Source organism: Etheostoma spectabile, chromosome 7 (assembly GCF_008692095.1).
Source record: "Etheostoma spectabile isolate EspeVRDwgs_2016 chromosome 7, UIUC_Espe_1.0, whole genome shotgun sequence".
NCBI lineage: Eukaryota > Metazoa > Chordata > Actinopteri > Perciformes > Percidae > Etheostoma > Etheostoma spectabile.
Window position 1 is genome coordinate 31,328,267 of NC_045739.1, and position 21,058 is coordinate 31,349,324.

At 39.0% G+C, this 21,058-nt stretch overlaps 2 protein-coding genes across 2 annotated transcripts; both read left to right on the forward strand.

Moving 5' to 3' along the window:
* Positions 1-2,153: 2,153 nt before the first annotated feature.
* On the forward strand, positions 2,154-11,542 carry sarnp (SAP domain containing ribonucleoprotein). Its single transcript, XM_032522187.1, has 11 exons — positions 2,154-2,272; positions 3,207-3,306; positions 3,561-3,604; positions 3,693-3,763; positions 4,161-4,212; positions 5,381-5,454; positions 8,467-8,504; positions 9,886-9,911; positions 10,006-10,074; positions 11,120-11,206; positions 11,372-11,542. Exons 1-11 carry the CDS (start codon positions 2,240-2,242, stop codon positions 11,414-11,416), a joined length of 639 nt encoding a protein of 212 aa, XP_032378078.1. The 5' UTR covers positions 2,154-2,239; the 3' UTR covers positions 11,417-11,542.
* A 5,139-nt stretch (positions 11,543-16,681) lies between these two features.
* On the forward strand, positions 16,682-20,717 carry ccnt1 (cyclin T1). The gene is given in 7 exon segments (XM_032522160.1): positions 16,682-16,860; positions 17,536-17,598; positions 17,713-17,767; positions 17,957-18,120; positions 18,265-18,335; positions 18,467-19,640; positions 19,643-20,717. Coding segments are annotated over 7 exon segments (1,689 nt in total). The 5' UTR covers positions 16,682-16,775; the 3' UTR covers positions 19,720-20,717.
* Positions 20,718-21,058: the final 341 nt, after the last annotated feature.

A 21,058-nucleotide genomic window follows, 5' to 3' on the forward strand; every position in this document is an offset into this window, starting at 1 on the left:
CTCTGGGATTACAGGCGTACATACAGTAGAGAAAAAAACACCTAATCACTTAAGAAATGTAAAAAGTCCACATGGTCTTTTTGCATGGCAAGAGACTGGATCATGAGACACGCTCGAGTGTGCATAAACTGAACAAAAGAAATAGCTTTCTAATAAGCCTACGCTCATATGAACCTTAGCAGTTTGTCCTGATTATAGCTGGGCTCGGTAATATGCAGTACATATCAATATTGTTAGTAGTGAATTTAACTAGTACATTTACTCAACTACTTGGCTTATATTAAGTAAAATATAAGCCCATTACTTGAGTAAATGTGATAGTATAGTATAGTATATTTGAGCAAGAAAAGATCAGTTAAAACATTAAAATGCTGCTTCCACATTAATGCGTCAGTAGTAATGATGTAATAATATAATACGCATAATCAAGTACTTTTAACATTCTTAATGCAGGAATTGCACATGCACAAAGTACTTTACATAATGTGCTACTGGTACTTTTACCTAAATAAATACTTCTTCAACCACTGAATACACACTACATCATTGCTATGGTGTGTACATTTGTGTTGTATCAGCAATTACATCGACCTTGTGTAATTATTATTTTCTCATGATTTTTTAACCTGTTTATATATTTTTGATGGCACCTTATCAATGACTTTAATTAACTTTAATATACACATTTATATTATATATATAGGCATTCTTTCCTACTAACGTACGTAAATGCTGTACACCAATTTCCAGCCGCATAAATAGAAAAAAATCTATCACATCTTATGATTTTGGCGATATTTTGAGGCCTCTGTCACAATAACCAAACAAAAAAAGTATACATTTGGGGTGCAGCAATATTTAATAAAATTGTTTAAAGATCAGTATGATACAAGAGGATTGTATTTAAATCATGAGGTTACAGTGTCGTGAATTTTTGGGTCTTATTTGACAACTCCACAAAACACGTGGTGTTGAATACAATATGAATAGTTATATCTTTAAATCTCTGCTCATATCAGCTGACCTATTTTGGGCTGCTCCTCGAATTATTCCTAATTAAGTGCAGATTTACTTTGAAATTTCACATTGCTACTGATGATTTAATCCACCTCATGAAAAACCAAAAAAGTACTTTATATTTGTAGAAGTTATAATGGTGGACATACTTAAATATGACGCTGTGATGAAACATAATGTCATGAATATTGTGTAAAAAGTGTAAAAGGAAGTTGGTCATTTCTGCGTCATTAGAACAATAGATCACACAGTCTGAAAGGAGGAATGCAACGTTAATGAGGATTACTGGAGCACTTGTGACTCCCTAAATTCATCCGGCTTTGTCCTCCTTGCCCCCCCTTCCCCCTAGGAACTAAAAAGTGACTTTGTTGAAAGGTTTTTTGTTGCATATATGCCAATTTCTGAAACTGTTTAAACCTATTTTGTGTTAACAATGTCAGCATTCACAGAAAATCCAGTTCAGACCTGTTTTATCATGAACCCTTCAGCTCCCTTCGGGCCTCGACATGTATGTTCAGACCGTACTGTAAAACATGGCGTCTCATAGAGAGTAAAAAAAAATTTAAAAAAAGACTGATGCTACAGAAAATTTGTAACAATTTGTAAGGTTATCCATTGCACAGAGTGTAGAAAAAAAGAACCCTTATAAAAAAAACATATTGCAATTAATTAGTTTAAAAGTGGAGATCCCCCCCCCCATGTTAAACCCAAAGTTATGCCCTTGTTCTGCATGTCAAGTACTCTTACTTTTAAAATGTTGTAATTTTTCTTAAGTTAGTACCTTGAATTTACCCTGAATTTGGATTAGATTTTGAAGGCTGGACCTTTTAAATTAGATGAGATTAGATTTAACTTGACATTGCATTACAGTATATTTAACCAGTTGTATTAGTAACTACAAAAAGTAACCGTGGCATTGAAGTGTTGGCATAGTTCTGTGGTCTCTGAAGACTTTTTAAAGTTTTATTTTACCATATATTATATTTGTTTTGTTGGTCCTTTTTATTTACTGTGACCTTTGACCTTATTTTTATATATTTTATAATTTTACTGGTAAATCACTATAAATAAAGTCGCTCTATTAAATGAACGTACTAGTTGCCTGCAGTTCGTCAGTCCGTCCATCAGGCGGCGCTGTGACATGGGAGTGGGAGCGGGGGCGTTCACAAGTAGAGCCGCTCCACTTTGATTGGAGGAAGTACTACTACATCAACAAAGAAAGATGGCCGAAGTGATAGAGCTGCAGAAACTCAAGGTTGGTAGTTCCATAAATATGTATTTATTACAAACAGTTAGCTGTTTTTATTAATACACATTATGTTGTAACCGTTGTTAGTTGGAATACCAGAGAGCGAAGATACGGATAACTGAACTATTTGAAGTATAAAATGTGTCCGCCGGGTGGGAATGCTAACGACCGGCGTGCGTTCATTCAGCTGCGAAGCTACCCGAGCCAACCGGACCGAGACGCGTTCAAAATACTTAACCCTTAAGGTTAATAAACCGCTGGGAATTAGTTTAAATTGACAGATAGAAGTGTAGCATTTCATTAAAAGTGTAAAAGTAGCTCCTGCTGTTGGATATAACATGTCCCGCCATCTCTGTCGCGGTCTAATTCAATTAGCGACAAGGTAACCAAGCATGTTTGACCTCATCCGGTCTTACGGTGTATGTTATGCAAACATTAGTCCGTAAACACACCGTCTCTTGCTTAAGTGGTCCCGTTTACTAGCGGTCTGGAAAACTACATCCTCTACCACAAAACTACAGTAGTAGGAACTTCACTTCCTACTCCCTAGTGGTGGGGACTTGAGTGAAGTTCTGATGCAACGTTAGTTTTAATATACTTAGTAATTTATTTTTATGTTACGTTACACTCCACAACATTTCAGAGATTTGTGTGCAATATTCTACTTTTAATTCAGACTCTGGAAGTGCATTTTGAATGCAGAACTCTTCATAAGAGCATTTTTATACTTCTTGACCTCGAAATCTCCAGAACAGCTAGTGAATGGACTTTGTTGTGGTTTAGGAATAATGGTTATTTTTCAAAATCCTTCTGGGAAAATAAGTATTTTTACTTCCAGAACCACACTGTTGAGCTCTACGGTAATTGTCAAAAGCAAGGCAAGGTTGTCAAATGGCTGTTGTTGTAATCCGAGCACTGTATCTGTCTGCTGTTGTTTTAGCTTGCTGAACTGAGGCAGGAGTGCGAGGCCCGAGGTCTGGACACCAAGGGAAACAAAGGAGAGCTCATTGCCCGACTGCAAGCCTATCTGGAGGAGCACGGTGAGGGAACATCCTTCACATTTACACATTGTTTAAAAATGCAAGTGTGTGGATGAACTGTTATTAGAAGCACATGGACTTGATCAATTTCATATAAGATGCTGTTATGTATAAATGTATAGTGAGCCTGTGTCTTGTTCCTTGTCTTGTATAGATTCCTTATTGTGATTAAAACACTGTTTTTTCTCTCTCCATCTGGCCCTTTTTGCTCTCTGGTGGTGTGAAATGTCTTTATCCCATAATCCAAACAACAGAGGAAGATGTGGATGTTGACGACGTGCTGGCAGAGGATACAGAGGTAAAGATTGTCGATGCTTCGTTTCCCCTCGCAGACCTTGTTGGACCATTTTGTGAAGTAGTGATACATGTTTCCATTTTCCTTTCAGGACTTTCCTAAAGTTGAGAGTGCTAACGATGTAAAAGACGAAAAGGATCCCGAGCCTACTGAGTGCCAGCCGTAAGTACATTCACAAAGAAAATATAACGTGTTAATTAGTGAGCTTTAGGCTAGCTGTTTCCCCTGCTTCCCGTCTTTATGCTAAGATAATCTTCTCCCAACTGTCTGCAACTCATCACACTTTCCAAAATGCCCCCCTATTTCTTTAAATTTAAGGTGGTAGTGTTTATTTATGACTACGCTATAAACCACAGTCTTGAACCTAGGCTTGGGCTATGTGGCTGAAATTCATGTCATGCCCAATATGCACACATCACATGACACATGACTTCACATGTGGAGTATTATTGGTCAGGTTTGGTGTAGAAATGATAAACGGGTGTTTACTGGGTCATTAGTTTTTCGCCAGCAATCACTCTGTAGTCATTCCACTTCCTTTCATGTTTTCTTCTTTCAGACCTGCTGATAAGAAAGTGGTGAAAATAGCTCCTCCGTCATCTTCCGGTGAAGTACGTATGACATGTTTGTATACACTAATAGTTTGATTGGAAGCCTTCAATCTGTGCAATGTTACATATTGGGCTCTCAAAAAAGAAATTTAATACACAGTAATAAGGGTGTCATGAAATTAAGTCACAATCTTGAATATCAAATTAAAAAAAGGAATCGTCAATACTGTCACGCCCATGTCACGTCCGGTCGATTTGTCAAGAGGAAAAAAACACTTGTTGAAGTGCTGCGTTAGTCAACCTCCTGTAACTTAGCTGCAGCCAATCAAAAGATAGTCTGGCGACTGCAGATGCTGCAGACCCATCAACAGAACTTGAGCCCCTCCTCTTTCACTGAAGTGTGGGAGTAATTTGGATTTCCAGTGAGTTATGGTTCACGTTGTCCACAAAAAAGCAACAGTTTGCAAGCTCTGCTATGTGCGTGTACTCTATTCTGTGTGTTTACCATCGCACAGTAGCCTAGCAGCTAGTGGATATTCCTTCTGCTTATAGCTTTATCCCAACAAAACCACACGGTTCAATTTCAGCCTGCGTACGCGTTTAGTAGCCTAAACAGAGCAGCTCATATTGGTTATATTCGAGAGAGCAACAAGTCAGAGTCACCCTCTTTACCATCGGTCTGCTCAGCTGCTGTGCTGGCTTAATGGTGTTTTAACCCCCCAACTGAGCCTTCAAGGCAGCACTGCTGCTGCCTGGAAGACGACGTTGGGGGCTTCAAACACAAAACTCTGTGTGGTGCGAAGCGTCTGCCCTCAGGATTGTCGCTAAACTTTTTTTTGTTGCTTTTATTTACAAATTTTCTTGTTTCCAATTAGGATATGTAATTGTAACATGTTTTAAATTTGACAATGTAGTGTGGTAAATTGCAAACAAAGGTCAGACATATTACATACAAGTCTAGTCAAAAGATGGCATAGCAGCCTGTGCTTTTAAAAAAAAAAAAATGTAATCAAAAATGTAATTGAATCGAGGATTTGGAGAATCGTGACACAAAGTTCCTGTGTAGGGACAGGAACTTTCAGAGCTCGTCACAAGTGTGTGAGGGTGTGAAACCTTCAAACTCCTAAAAAATATATTAGATCCATTACACCTTTGCAAATATTCATCAGCAGTACCAACACCTCCGCTAGCAGCTTGTGTTCTGATTTTAAAATCTTCTGTTGAGCAGAGACTACTAAAGAGAGCTGAACGTTTCAACCTGCCGGCAACAGCAGAAAGCAAAAAGGCCATACGTGCAGCAAGGTAAGACTTCACCGGGCCTGTCACAGTTTTATGGAAGGAGTTTTGGCCATCATTTGTATTAGTAACAATAACATTGCACTCACGCGTTTGATTAGTATGCAGCAACATTACTTAATTATGATCTGGTTCAACTTTGACCTAACATACTTTTTATTTAAGCTTTACGAAGTCCCTTGAGATTGAAATCTCTTTTCTGGACCTACTTACCATAGTTTTAGAATTTACATAATTTTTTTCCTTTGCAGGGAGACATTCATTGAGTTTGTCCAGTTTTAAGTGGTAGATAATATATCTGGATAATATAATATATACATATATTAGGGGTGTGACGAGACGCTTACTCGACGAGACACATCACGAGATTGGGTTCACGAGAACGAGACGAGATTTTTTTTTTTTAATTTAAAGAAATCCTCGATGAACTATATGAATGAAAAATAGTTTTTTATTCAACTGAAAAATCACAAAATGCAAAAAAATGTAGGTGCATTTTGAAATCAACTATTAATGATGAATGTTATTTAACTTTTTTTTTTACTATTTTAATGAATTATATGCAGTAAAGTACAATTTCACACGAGAAATCTAACTCCTAACAAATGATTTAAAAGTGGCAGGGGGATCTTCAGTAGTAATTTCACGCTCCATCACGCTGACATCACATCGCCTCACGAGACAACTTTTCACCTCGATGAGAGATCTCGTCACGTTTTAATCTCGCGAGATCTCGTAAAACGAGATCTCGTCACACCCTTAACATATATATATATATATATATATATATATATATATATATATATATATATATGTATATACATATATAACATATATAACATATGATCTGGGAGAGAGAATGTTTACTTTGCTCATTATATTCCAAAAAAGATAGATAGATAGATAGATAGATAGATGGTCTTTATTGTCCCATAGAGATGATCATTTCCGCACATCTTCTTTCCACACAACACCACATAAAGTACACATAAAACACTTAACACATATACAAAACACATCCCATTAAGACACCCACATAGCTGTATCAAATTATGAATAAATAACCAAAATATATTCTTACAGACATACAGAAACAAAGCGTTCACCGGGTCTCTCCTGGGATACCGTAAACAGGTCGTTGTCAACGTGGTCTTAACAGAAGCTACACAGCATCCCCGCCTCACTCATTCCATGACAACTTAATTAACATTTATGCTTGAAAATAATTAAACGTTAGCTCCAATGAGTAAAAAATATCACTACATTCACTCTATATGATTTAAAGCAGAGAAGTGATTAATTCCAATTCACTACTTTAATTTCAGATCAGTGGTTTTAATTAAGTTTTTCTTTTGTCAAGCCAGTGACTGGTTTTATTATTAATTTTAGAGTTATTTTTCTGTAAATTTACAACTTTAATCTTAGAATTTTTGACTTTTTTCTTAGAATATTACCCCTTTCTCTTGAGTCTGTAACATTATTTTTTTCCCTACGATGGCCTTAGATCAGAAGCAACTTGAGTTTGCCAACATCGATCTGACGAGAAACTCTGGCAGAGAACGTTTCTGATCTTTCTGGAGGGGTTTACTGGTTTGGCCCACTTGAGATCAATGGGTATGGGACCCATGAACTAAAATGAGTTCAGCAAAAACACAGAAAGTAAACTGAGTTTAAAAAATAAAGTGCAGCACGTGCAGTTAGTTAAAAAAAACAACAACAACTATCCTTTTGTTAGAATGCACCACATTGTCTTCAGTTGGGAAGTGTACATATTGTACACTACAACTAGTCTGGCTGTCACCAGATTTAAAGATTTAACATTAAACTGGGGGGTGGGGTCTGCTCTGTATTTTCTCTGCACAAGCGGTGTGATCAACGGGCATAGTTGAAATGACTGTACGCAATTGGATAGTCCTTCGACCAATCAGATCAACGATCCAGGTGGTGTAGCAGCGACAGCAGCATCAACGGGTTGCTGCGCTTTGGTGGCCGCCTTGTTGAATGTAACCAAAAAGCTGCTTACCGTCGTTTCTTTATTGTCATTGTGTTAAACCCGCTAATAGTGTGCCGATAAGCCAGTTTGTGATTGGTTCCCGCAAAATTGTAACAGAAGCAGGATAGAGAAATGTACAGGTTTCCAGCCTGAGCTGCAGGGCAAAATCAAAGTCTACACTAGGGGTGGGGAAAATAATCGATTCTTAGATCCATTGCATTAATAAGCAGTTATTTTAAAATTGTGTTGATTTTATTTCAAAGTTACTGTCTCCAGACAAAACAGAGTGACTGAAAGAGGACGGGATAATGACAACTTAGAGTTTAGGCAAGAGAAAGAAAAAAGTAGAAAAAAAACAATAAGTTTTGTGTATATACACATGATCTAATAAGACATGCATAAAATAATTAGGCAAAACACAAAAAGGCTGGTGATCTACTTTGTCACGTTACATGTGACCACCTCATGTTCCATGTTGTAAGAAGCCGATTGTCCACCTTTTAAACCTGGCTGAGCCTCTGACATGGAAGATTACTGTGAGAGAAGGGACTTTCACACGCATGTTTAAGGCTTAGGCATGGAAAGACTTCACAATAAAAACCTTTAGTAGACCAAACATTTCATTACAACTTGTGTGTGACAAATACTGCATATGTCAAAATAAAATGAACTCAGATTATATGTATATTTTTAAAAATTACGTATGGAAATGTACATAAAAAAGTGCATCGATAATCGGTTTAGAATCGAATTGTAAGCCTCTGAATCGGAATCGGTCGTGAGGTACCAAGAGGTTCCCCCCCTTGTCTACACTACATTTTTAATCCAAAAAAATGTATTATTGACACTTTGGAAAGTGTAGGAAAAATGACATAACACCAGATGTTTGAACCTGTACACTTTATAATGAAAGTGGAAATGGTGGCCCAAACTCTGACAATAATACCCAAGTAGTTGGTATAAATTGGATTTATGCTATGAGTACATGTAATTAACTGTGTTGAAATGATTCTCCTGTTCTGCAGGTTTGGTGACTCCACAGAGAATACCAGTCCCGCTCCAGGTCTGTTGTCACTCTGCTCTTTTACGAAACTGACTTTCATTGGTCTGAAGTTGCTAGAATGTTCCATAACACCATCCTATATCATAATGCTTTTGGCAACACATACAGTTGTGTTCAAAATAATAGCAGTCCAACATCACTAAGCTTTTAAATCATATTTTTTGGTCAAAGTGATATTTCTACATGGCAAATAATTTACTAGTAAGTGTTAACCAACAGGGCCCATGACATGCATGCTGCTCATTCTGTGTATTAGAATCTGTAATTGAAAGGGGCATGTTCAAAATAATAGCAGTGTTGTGTTCAGTTAGTGAGGCGATTGATTCTGGGAAGAAACAGGTGTCAATTATGGCTCTTATTGAAGGAAGGAAGGAAGCACATGTGAATGCTGGTTATAGTGCATTTCACACTGATATACCAAACAAAATGGGTTGTTCCAGACATTGCTAATGTACTGAATAGGTTCAAATTTTCCAATTTGCGCAACATTCTGCGGACTAATAAGAGCAAAATTGTTCTTTTTGGGTCTAGGGGCGCAGACAGTTTGTCCAACGACCCCCAGGCACTGAATTCAAGCCCCAGTACACAGTGAAGACAGTGAAGCATGGTGGTTATGGGATGTTTCTCATACTGTGGTGTAGGGCCTGTTTATCACATACCAGGGATCATGGATCAGTTTCAATGCTTCAAAATACTTTAAGAGGTCATGTTGCCTTATGCTGAAGAGGAAATGCCTTTTTAACAAGACCCAAAACACCCCAGTAAGGAGCCAAGTCTTGGTTCCAGATGAACCAGATTGATGTTATGGAGTGGCCAGCCCAATCCCTGGACCTCAATCTCATAGAACATCTGTGGGGGGGACATCAGATGCTGTTTCTGAGACCAAACCCAGTAATGTAGTTCAATAGTCCTGGGCTGGAATACCTGTTCACAGGTGACTCCATGCAACACAGATGTGAAGCAGTTCTCAGAAATGATGGTTATGCAACTAAACATTAGTGCAGTGATTCAAAGTAAGGTAAAACCTTGAGACATTTTTCAGTTTGTTCAGTAAACGTTTGAGTTTGTTAAGAAAAATGCAATTACTGCTATTTTTTTGAACAGCCTAATATTCCTATTTCTTCACTTTCTGTAAAGGGAGAACACAAACTTGATCAATTTTGGTCATAATTTGATTTGAAATTGAATGTGCAGCGTTCCCTATGCATTGATATTATGGAATTAAAAGCAATACTAAGGATTTTGAACATTGTTCACCTTTTTAAACCCACTGCTATTGTGAACACAGTTGTAACTTTAACATGTTTTTAGTGTTAAAGGTTTCACTGTTTTCCCCCTGCTGCTTCTCACCCACCATTTCATTACTCTGTCTCCCAAACAGGCGGCGTTGCCAACAGCAAAGCTACTGTAAGTGTTGAATCATTCACTTGTCACTTTTTTTTTTTTAAGTCCTCCAGTTAATGAGACAATGTTAATCTGAATGTTTTTCTGTCTGATAAAGGTGAACGTCGATCAGCTGAAGAAGAGGGCAGAACGATTTGGCATGAACGTTTCATCCGTTTCACAAAAGGTGACTATGAGCAATAATTCGGGGTGTACAGTGCTGCTCATGGGTATAGGAACCCCTGCTTAGGTTGACTAAAAAGAGGAATAATAAAGAAGAAATTGGTCTTAACGCCTTAATTCAAAAATGAGGTAAAATCCAACCTTTAATGACACCAATTTTCTTTATGAATGAATAATGTATTGTACATAAATAAATGTTTTTCCTTTTAAATACAGGGGGCATAAGTATACACCCCCCTATGTTAAAATACAGGGGGCATAAGTATACACCCCCCTATGTTAAAATACAGGGGGCATAAGTATACACCCCCCTATGTTAAAATACAGGGGCATAAGTATACACCCCCCTATGTTAAAATACAGGGGGCATAAGTATACACCCCCCTATGTTAAAATACAGGGGCATAAGTATACACCCCCCTATGTTAAATACAGGGGCATAAGTATACCCCCCTATGTTAAAATACAGGGGCATAAGTATACACCCCCCTATGTTAAAATACAGGGGCATAAGTATACACCCCCCTATGTTAAAATACAGGGGCATAAGTATACACCCCCTATGTTAATTTCCTATGGAAGCAGGCAGATATTTATTTTTAAAGGCCAGTTATTTCATAGATCAGGATACTGTGCATCCTGATACAGTTCCCTAGGCCTTTTGGAATTAAAATAGTCCCCCCCACCACCACCACCACACCCCACCCCACATCATCACATACCCTTCACCATACTTAGATTGGCATGGTTGTATTTCAGTTAGACTAATAGCTGGTTTGATATACATTGAAAGAGGATTTTATGGAAAGTTCCCCATGCCAATCTCTAGGTATGGTGAAGGGTATGTGATGATGTTGGGGCTTTTTTAATTCCAAAGGCCAAGGAAAAATCAATTTTCTAAAAGATGATTTTTTTTGAATTCCTCTTTTTAGTCCACTTCAGCCGGGGTTCCTATACTCATGAGCAGCACTGTAACTACACACGTTTAAGTTGACATTTTTCACATGTTAACGTATAGTTTTCCTTACATTTGGTGTTTTTATTTCCAGATTGAAGAGGATGAAAAGCTGAAAAAGAGGAAGGAGAGGTTTGGGGTCACAGCAGCTGCAGGTGTAGCTGTTTCAGCCGATGTCGAGGTGAATATGCTTTTTTCCTTTGTCTTTACAAATGCATGAATGGTTTGTTAAACAGTAGTGGTCAGTTATATTTTATCACAGCGGATTGAGTTGAACATAAAAAGACCAGTGGGAATGAAGAGTGATTGTGTAAAAATGTTGATGTTTTTTCTTGTTTTTCTACAGGCAAAGAAGATGAAGCGGGCTGAAAGATTTGGGAAGAGTGAATAATAGTTTAGAGCCTGTGTTTTTTTGTAAAGCATTTTCGGCACAACAGAGATCCCATAAGATGACAAATGTCACTAATGGGATTCCTGTAACTCAAAAGTATGATTAAATGCAAAGAGAAATGGGTGAGTTGGGTCATTAAATTTGAAATGGTAATGTTAAGAGAACAGCTGAGTGATATGCAGCAAACAGTCCTTCCAGCCGGTTTGTAATATAAATACTTCCCAATTATTAACTGAGCCTCACATCAGTGGATAATGTTCAAACCACCTATTTATTATTTACTGGGGCATCATTTTCTCCTAAACTTACTGTTCACGGCTTCCTGCAAGCTGCACTGAAGTCCATTAATCAATCTTTATCACAGGAACAGGCTGCCAGCTGTTTAGGGGAAAAAATTAAATCTCTGTGTCTCAGGTGATATCTCGCTGTGTAATCTTAAATCAAAATGTCCCCAAATCAAGCAGAAGCAAGCGTGAATGGTTGAAATCTTTGATTGGTAAAAGTTGTCCTAAAGCCAGATTACAACATTTTGGAACTTTTTGGTGAGCGCATAACTTCGAATAGACTGTCACAGTTATAACTAAGACGAGCAGGTCAGAAACCACCTGTTGGGTAGAGATAAGAATGGAAACAAAACTCAAATTGTGTATCTAAAAATATCCTCATTATGTTCCATGCAACAAGGAAATTGGAAACGTTAAGCCATGGATATGAAAATGTGTAATACATTCCTTCAAAGATCAAGAAAATCAAAGTAAAGTTTAACAGCAAACGTATAAAGTTTATGGTAGTATTTCTGTAATGTAGTAATGCAGTTAATCTTTTCCCCCCTTCAAATGATCCATTGAAATAATGGAACTCACTTATTTGTACTTTGAGTATTTAACTGTACTTTTGATTTAACGGAGGCTATTACTTCTGTGTTTTCTCTTTGGGATTGCATTTACTTTTTTCAGTTATCTGTCCGTTTTATAACATTTTCTGGTTTAAAATAAATTGTTTTAAATTTTTTGAAATCTTGGTTGTTTTTTTATCTGCATCTTTTCATAGAGTCACTGTCATGACTTAATGGGAGTGGAAACTTTTCAAGTGAACATATTTCATAATTAATCACCTTATTAATTTTCCTCAGCACAGCAAATGTCACAAAGTCCTATTGGTATCGTGGACATAAATATACCTATAAGCATTTAACCTATGATGAACACACTTCAGGGTATCATGCATTAAAATGTGTCAAGGGTTCTATAATCATGTTTTATAGTCTTTTGTCACAAATTATTACATGATCAAATAGCATGTACAATTGTAAATTCGGATTTGTAAATGTACTTGCGTTGTGCTATGGAAGTAAAAATACCTAAAAGTACTCCAGTGACTGCAAACGGTAGTATTGCTGTAGTCTCTGTGATTTACAGAGGTTTAGACTTAATGTTTTTCAGACTTGAGTTTCAAAACTAAGGACTTAATCTAGGCTGCTGTGGGACTCCACTTACTTTAGACGTGATGGATGCAAAAACATTCAGCTATTGAGTTTTGATCTGATAAGATCCTGAAAGACCTGCAATTTGACTATGAAGACTTGGAACTTGATGTGGGGATTCATACTGAACATCCCAATGAATTAGTGTGAGCCCACATGTTGAATGAGGAGATATTGCAGGTTCTTGCTTCCTGCTGTAGACCACACACCAAAACTTACTCAAGCAATATCAATGTTTATCAAACTTTAGTACAGGAACCATTCACACCCAAGTTTACACTGCACACACTGTGGCTGAGGCTTCCATGCAAGGTGCCACCTGCTCATCAGATACACACCGATGGCACTTTATCAGTGCCTTGCCCAAGAACACTTTGATGTAGAACTCCAGTGGCAGCGATTGCATCAACAACCTGATTGGTAGGCGACTGCTCCACCACCTGAGCCTATCATTACTTCTTATGTGAAATACTGTGAATTCAACTGTTCAGTCTGTCCACTTATATTTTTATTTTTGCTGCTTTATTGCTGTTTACTTGTTTCTTTTTTACGGATCAATCTATCTATACATCTCTCTATCTATCTTATCTACTATCTATACATACATACATCTATCTATCTATCTATACATCTATCTATCTATCTATCTATCTATCTACATATATCTACTCTATCTATCTATCTATCTATCTATCTATCTATCTATCTATCTATCTATCTATCTATCTATCTATACATCTTTACATCTATACATCTATACATCTATACATCTATCCAGCTATCATTTGGGTTGTTTTGGTGACCCCTGCTGATCATTAATGGAACTACACCGAGGTAAATACCCAGTGTGACGTATGTTCCTGTGACGCGCAGAAATTTTAAACTATCGTCCTTGTCAGTGATGGCGGCTTCGTTAAGTTCTCTCCCTGTAAGCTGTAATAACAAATGGTACTACACACGACAACAGATCGAGAACAGCCCATCTCGGCGAGCTGGACTTGATCCTGACAAGGAACTGTCCTACAGACAACAGGCGGCGAACCTGCTCCAGGACATGGGACAGCGGCTCAATGTGTATCTTTTGTCGGGGGACGACTTGCGGCTCACTTAGCCACATTAGCTTGTTAGCTAGCGAAGTTTAGCTTGTCGTGAAACCGGTTAGGCGGAAAGCATAGCTGGTGGTGGCTATTGTGTTTAGTTCGAAGGCTCTGCATGTGTTTATATGTTTTCTATATTTTTCAGACGGTGGTTTGTGATTTTACCACGTTAACGTTAGCGTGCCAGCGTTATCTGAGAGCGGCGTAGTAGGCAAAAACCGGGGCCATGAAGGCCTGTGTGCTCGGCGGGCCTTCACGACGTTAGCATTAGCTCTGCCTCTTACTGTTAATGTTAGTGAAGAAAAATGTAGCTACGGTGGAACAGCGATATTAAGAAACATTGTGTTATTCGTGTGTTTAAGTGTTTACATGTCTTATCTTTGGAGTGTACCCTTTTAAATGTACCAAAACCGCTTCCGGCTAACCGCTTGACTTGCGAGCGAAGCTAGCTGTGGTTTTGTTGCCTTGCCACTGATGTGATATTGAGTTTTATAACGCATTAATTATTGCTACTTTGTGTTATTTGACATGTAGACCAATGGCCCCAGTTATGTGCGCGATACACAGTTAATATATGTGTTGTGTTCTGTTACTGTTTGCTACATTGTCCTTAAATGCCATGTATCAGGTCCCAACTTACAATTAATACAGCCATCGTGTACATGCATCGATTCTACATGGTCCAGTCATTCAGTAGATTCACAGAAATGTAAGTATTGTTTGACACTTGAAGTCCCTGCTACAACGGTCTAGTTAACTCGTGTTAATCGACTAATGGACTTATTTTGGTTTTCCTCGCCAGGTTATATCTCCCGCCGCACTCTTTCTGGCTGCAAAGGTCGAGGAGCAGCCCCGGAAGCTGGAACATGTTATCAAGGTGGCCCATGCATGCCTCGATCCTCAGGATCCCTCACCAGATGTACGCAGTGATGTAAGTGTTGGCCTGTAGTCACAATCGCCTGCACTTGTGCTCTGGCTCCTCCTGAGCTGACCTTATGGGGTCCACAACAATACGGCTTAATCAGAAATGTATTGTCGAACATGCATCCGATTGCAATTGATTTATTTTGGTGTATAAGGTGAAATACAGTTAACACTAAACATATTTATAAGGGGCCATCATTTTAAGCTACTGCGTTTTATGTTTGAATTTGTGATGCTCACATCATAATTTTCGTCTTTCTAGAAGCAGCTTTGATGCTGATGCTTAAATATGAAATGTATTTTGGCAGCAAGTTAACAGTTGCTTTTCAAATTGCATTTGAACTGGGTACAATTGTTTGAGGGGGTCTTTTGTTTTGAGTTACCTCAGGTAAAGGGTGGGCGGTCTGACAATTTTAGATCATAAAGGTCTTAAAGGCGCCCGCAATCTACTTTTCAGGCGATGCGAGGAGATTGCGGTATTAAATGTCCTCCTACTTCCAAACATCACCTCATTGACTAATATCTATGGTACATAAACACACCCAGTGATGTTGCCAATTAAATGGCTGTGTTGATTGGACAAATTACTTCACGTGGCTCTTTCTTGGTTAAAGTATTATAAACGACGCAATGTGAGAATGTCAGATGAGGAGATTATTCTTTAATCCTCATGTTGTCCTCGGGTCAAACTGACCCGTTTTTTCCTATATCAGTGTTCTTTTTAATTTCCCAAAATAACATGATTGTTTCCACACAACGCTCTTTGCCAAGTACAAATCTCTACTTTCATTAATTTTGGGGTGTCTTATTCAATTTTTTTAGCATTTGAAAAAAAGTTGAAGTGTTTTTGAAATAGCATTGAGTAAAAGTTGACATATTCCAGTCTGTGATTATCATCAACATCCATTCCTTTAATTTTAGTCTCAATAATTCCTAATTTCTGCTTTTCTAACTCAAACATTAGGTATAATTTCCTATAAATGAGGTTTATTGACCATACATTTCAAAGATAACTGTGAAACTAAAGTTAATAAGTTAGTGTTACGTAGTGTTGAAAACGTCAAAGTGACAAATATTGGGGAAAGGGTGTTTTTAAAAATTGACAAACGTAAGAAAAAGTTAAAACCATCGAACAAAATAGTTGGTTTTCAATTTTGACGGGAAGACAACACAAGGGTTAAAGAATATTCTCCAAGCGGCAGCGCCCTGCACGACCAAATCAAAACAGTTATTATTGATAAAAAACATTTTTTATTAAGTATTGTTTTGAGTTTACATTTTGCTACTTTTCTACTTGAGTTATGAGTGTTTTTGGGGTTATGTTATCTTTTGACTTCTGTTTCCAACTCAGGTTTAAATCCCCATTTTGAAACTTGTGTAGCATCTTCTCATTTGTGATTACTCATTTTCTTTGTATAACCTGTGTAGTATCTTCAATGCAATATTGTGATTTAAGGGTGCAAATGCATGGGCTATTTCAAGTCTGGCTACAGTCTACTAGGCATTTTAAAACTGAGATAAAATATCACAATTTAGAACATGGTTCGTGATTGAGAATTTAGTAGAATGTGTAATCTTATTATTGTTATTTTGGCCAGATTGCCTACCCCTACCACAGGGGTTGTTCCTTCTTGATACATTGGTGAAGAGAGCAAAAGACAAAAACGTTTTCCCACTGTCTGTGTATGTTCCGAGTCACGTTGGTAATGTGATTTTAACTGCTGTAAAACAAAAAGCATCTGTGCTCACTGTGTAGCTTGTAATCGTCTCATTACTTATCTGTGGGGCGTCCTCAGCTCCACATGAAAGGTAGATTTAATGTGTGTGTCAACGGATAGAGGCCTCCAAGTGAGTAATGTGCCTGTCCTCTCAACTTCAGGCCTACCTGCAACAAGCCCAAGACCTGGTCATTCTTGAGAGCATAATACTCCAGACCTTGGGTAAGTTGGGAAGGAAGAGCTGGGTCCCTTGATTTCCCTCCAGAAACACATGTGATTATAAAAATTGTGCTAACCTGTTTTACTTTTGTCCACAGAAAGCCTTTATGCGGTTAGCAGCACAAGAAAGAGACGTTCTCGCTTCATATTAGCAGCACTTACCCACTGTTGCATTACAGCGTTTCCGCTTTTGTTTCTATTATGTCCATAACTTTTTACATTTCCCTCTTTGTTTCTTGTCTACATATTTTTAGCCAAGCATTTGAGGACCATGTGATGAATTGCTTCATCACAAATGATGTTTTTTTTAGTATGTTCGCCGGCTTAATCCTTTCCCAAGTTTCCAAGCTTGTAGACAGTTGAAGAAGATAACCGTGGCTTTATTTCAAAACGCCAAATTGTGTTTTTACTTTTTAAACAAGATTCAGTGTCATGCACTGGGGTGGGGGGGGGGGGGTTTCACATTCATCTTTTGTTTTCATATCGTCCAGGATGTTATTGGAAGACCCCATGCAAAGTGATATTCCACGTTATTCTCCGCAACACTTAGTTTGGTGTAACCGTATACATTTTCTGGTTTTCAGGGACTTGATTGAAATCTATTTGGTGCATATGTTAGTTTGACTATTCATTTAATTTAACAGGACTTGTTTCTTTTTGTCCCTTCTTTTATTACAGCTTTTGAAATCACCATTGATCATCCTCATACTCATGTCGTCAAGTGCACTCAGCTTGTCAGAGGTGAGCACCAGCTCTTCAATTTAGCTCCATTCTCTTTGTATATTTCAGCATCGTATGAAGTTGGCTGTTAAATGGGTAACTCGCAGGTTTTAAGTGTGTTTTTTTGTTCTATTGTTGTTCCAGCAAGTAAGGATCTTGCTCAAACATCATACTTTATGGCCACTAACAGGTATATTCACAGTTCACTGTCAAACATACGCTTCTGTAATTTTATATGAACAGTAAAATAGTGCAGTATGTTTTCATATCTTTTGCGTTCATCGTGTATAATCCTCTAACTCAATATGTCTGCTCTCTTTCCTCCCCCCCCTCCCGTTTCTGTTTTTTATTGCCTTATGGGATGTATCCTGCCACGTAGTCTTCACTTGACCACGTTCTGCCTGCAGTACAGTCCGCCGGTCGTGGCCTGTGTGTGCATCCATCTTGCCTGCAAATGGTCCAACTGGGAGATCCCTGTGTCCACAGACGGCAAACACTGGTGGGAGTACGTGGATCCCACAGTTACCCTCGAGCTGCTGGATGGTATGTGCTGTTAACAACCTCGCAGTTCAGTTCATTTTGAGTATAGATAGAAAAAAAAGAACCTACAAGTCATACATCAGTTACTTAATCTGAAGCATTTTAACTTTCTGCTGCTGATCTTCACTTCTTTATAACTTTTTTCAGAGCTCACACATGAGTTCCTGCAGATTCTGGAAAAAACACCCAGCCGGTTGAAACGGATTCGCAACTGGAAGGTACCGATTGTTTATTATTTTTTGTCCATTGATCATTTGCAACCTACGGAGTACGGCCAAGACATCCTGCATTGTTTGGAGATTCATTGGTTGCTGACTTTGCTGTGATTGTCTGTTTTCTTGGCTGCCAGGCTGGAGGTCAGACCCCAAAAGCCAAGCCAAAAGTCCAAGAGGAGGGGGACCAGAGGGACACCATGATGAGCATGATCTCTATGGCGTCATCAGAGAGCACCTTGGCAGGGTTGATGAGCCTCTCGGCTCCACCTTCCGCCTCCTCTTCCTCATCCACCGTTGACAAGGACCGGGGTGACTCTGGCAGCGCCCCGACTTGGAGTGGCAAAGGCCAGGCTGGATCCGAGCAGCAGCCCAACGATGTTCACGTCCCAGCTAAGGTGTCGCTGAGTGAGTACCGGGCCAAGAACGCAGACGTCCTGGCTGCCCAGAAGAGAAAGCTAGAGAACATGGAGGACAGCGTGAAGAGGAACTATGCCAACGCTGCCCAGGCCCTCATTGGTCAGCAGCAGAGGAAGGAGAAACAGCCACATCACCACCAGCAGTCCAGCTCCTCCGCCTCTGACAACCCGTCGCCCATAATTCTGAAAATCCCCCTGGAGAAAGAGAGGCACGAGAGGACCTCTCTCAAAATGCGCTTACCCCTAGCAGGGGGGGGAGGAGGCGGCGGACATAGTGGAGGCGCCCGAGGTCATGAACAGGACATCAAAGTCAGAATACGAGTGCCTGAGAAGCAAAGGGGGAGTTCGGGTGAGGAGGGCAAGAGCAAGGACAAGCACAGGGACCGGTCTAACCACCACCACCATTCCTCCTCTACGGGTGGCTCGCTGTCCTCTTCACACAAACACTCATCTAGTTCTAGTGGGGCTGTCGGAGGCAGCAAAAAAGTCCCCAGCGACTCTTCTAGAATGAGCTCTTCGTCCTCTTCTGCATCACGTAAGAGGACGCACTCCCAAGATCCCACAGCAGGCACTCACCCTGCCTCTAAAGCCAGCAAGTCCTCTAGGAATCCCTACCAGCTGCCGTCCCTTTCTTCCTCCTCTGGGCAAACTCTGGGCCACGGCCCTGACATTCTCCCCGCCCTGGGCCTCCCCCACCACCAAGGGATCTATCCGCACCCCAAAGGTGACAAGACAGACACTAATGGGCACGGTGCAGCTGGCGGAGCCCAGTCAAACGAGTACCAGGACACTTTTGAAATGCTGAACTCACTTCTGAGTGCACAGGGGGTCCAGCCGTCCCAGCCGTCCATGTTTGACTACAGATCCCAATATGGGGAGTACCGTTACAGTGGGGCTCCAGAGGGATCAACCCCAGGCCCCCGCCCCTCCCGTCAGAACCGCCTCCCCCGCTGCCACCGTTACCCAAATAAGATCCTCATCAGGAGACATATTATATACATTTTACTTGACATCCCGGACATCCATCATGTTACATAAAGTATTGTATAATGTTATTTTTTAAACTAGCCCAACTATTTTTTACAGGCTTCAGTGACAGCAATGAAATGTACTGCTGAGATAAATGAGTTTGCAACCTTTTTTTTCTTTTTACATGTGTGGGGCAATAATGAGAGGCTTTAAAAGCTTGCAAAATGTGAGGGGGGGGGGAATACAGGAAAGTGTAGATAATATCTTTTGCTCTTCTGTTTTACTCGTACAAAATGTGATGATGGGACCTGGTAAGTTTAGCGTCGCTGTTTTGGAAGTCGTCTTGAAATCATGAGGAAACTCAAATATTTCCATCACACGTACCTTTTAGGTCTTCTTACCAATTGTTTTTTATAATGTTTTTACAGTATGTTATTTATTAATCGAATGCTTTAAAAAAACAAAAAAAACATAGTCCCCTTTTCTACCTTTTTTAAGGTTCTCCCTTTGTTCTTTTTTTGGCAGAGGGATATTCATCAAGACTGTACAGGCTAGTTTGAGAGTGCATGTCTCTAAAGCCATCTTTTCAATGTTTTTGTCTTATTTTTCTTTTTTAAATATTTTCCTCCTTATATTTTTAAACAGCCATAACCTAAAAAAATAAATAGGTGAGTGCCCATCCCTGGTATTTATCAAATGTATTTCCTTCATTATTTGATGAACTTGTACAAAGACTGTATAATGTTGAAAACAAACATGAAATATTTTTTACATTTTGTTATGAAAAAGTGCAAAAAAAAAGAGTTGTAAATTAAGTAAGCTTGTACTTTTTTGTTTTTAGATTTTGAGTGTTGCAGTCATTGTTTTAAATGGTTGTAAAATATTCATATTCAGTTCTCAAATGATTACACTAATGGACAAAGTCCATACCAAGGATATCCATCTATTCAAAGAGTTCAGTCATATCTACATGGTCAAAATGAAGGAATTGCCAACAAAACAATCCCTCTAGAAAGAAATGTGAGTTTTTAAGTCATGTAATTTGTCACTTGTTCATCAGTGTCCTCTGGAGGGCAAGGCTTTTTATGGCGATGACAGCTAAATGCAAAGAAAGACATAAGCAGACTATATAGATGGACAACATTTGTCATGTCTGGCATCAGCAGCGCCCTGAAACCGTGGGAAAAAGCTCCCTTTGTGGCAACTATATTAAGCACAATCCACAATAAAGGTATTCGCAATACACTATATCAAAGTCTAATCAAATGCCATCTGTCCGTCTTCAATGATCTTTTATTTCTGCGTTTCCCTTTGGGGGATGTTTGAAATCTGTCAAGTCAT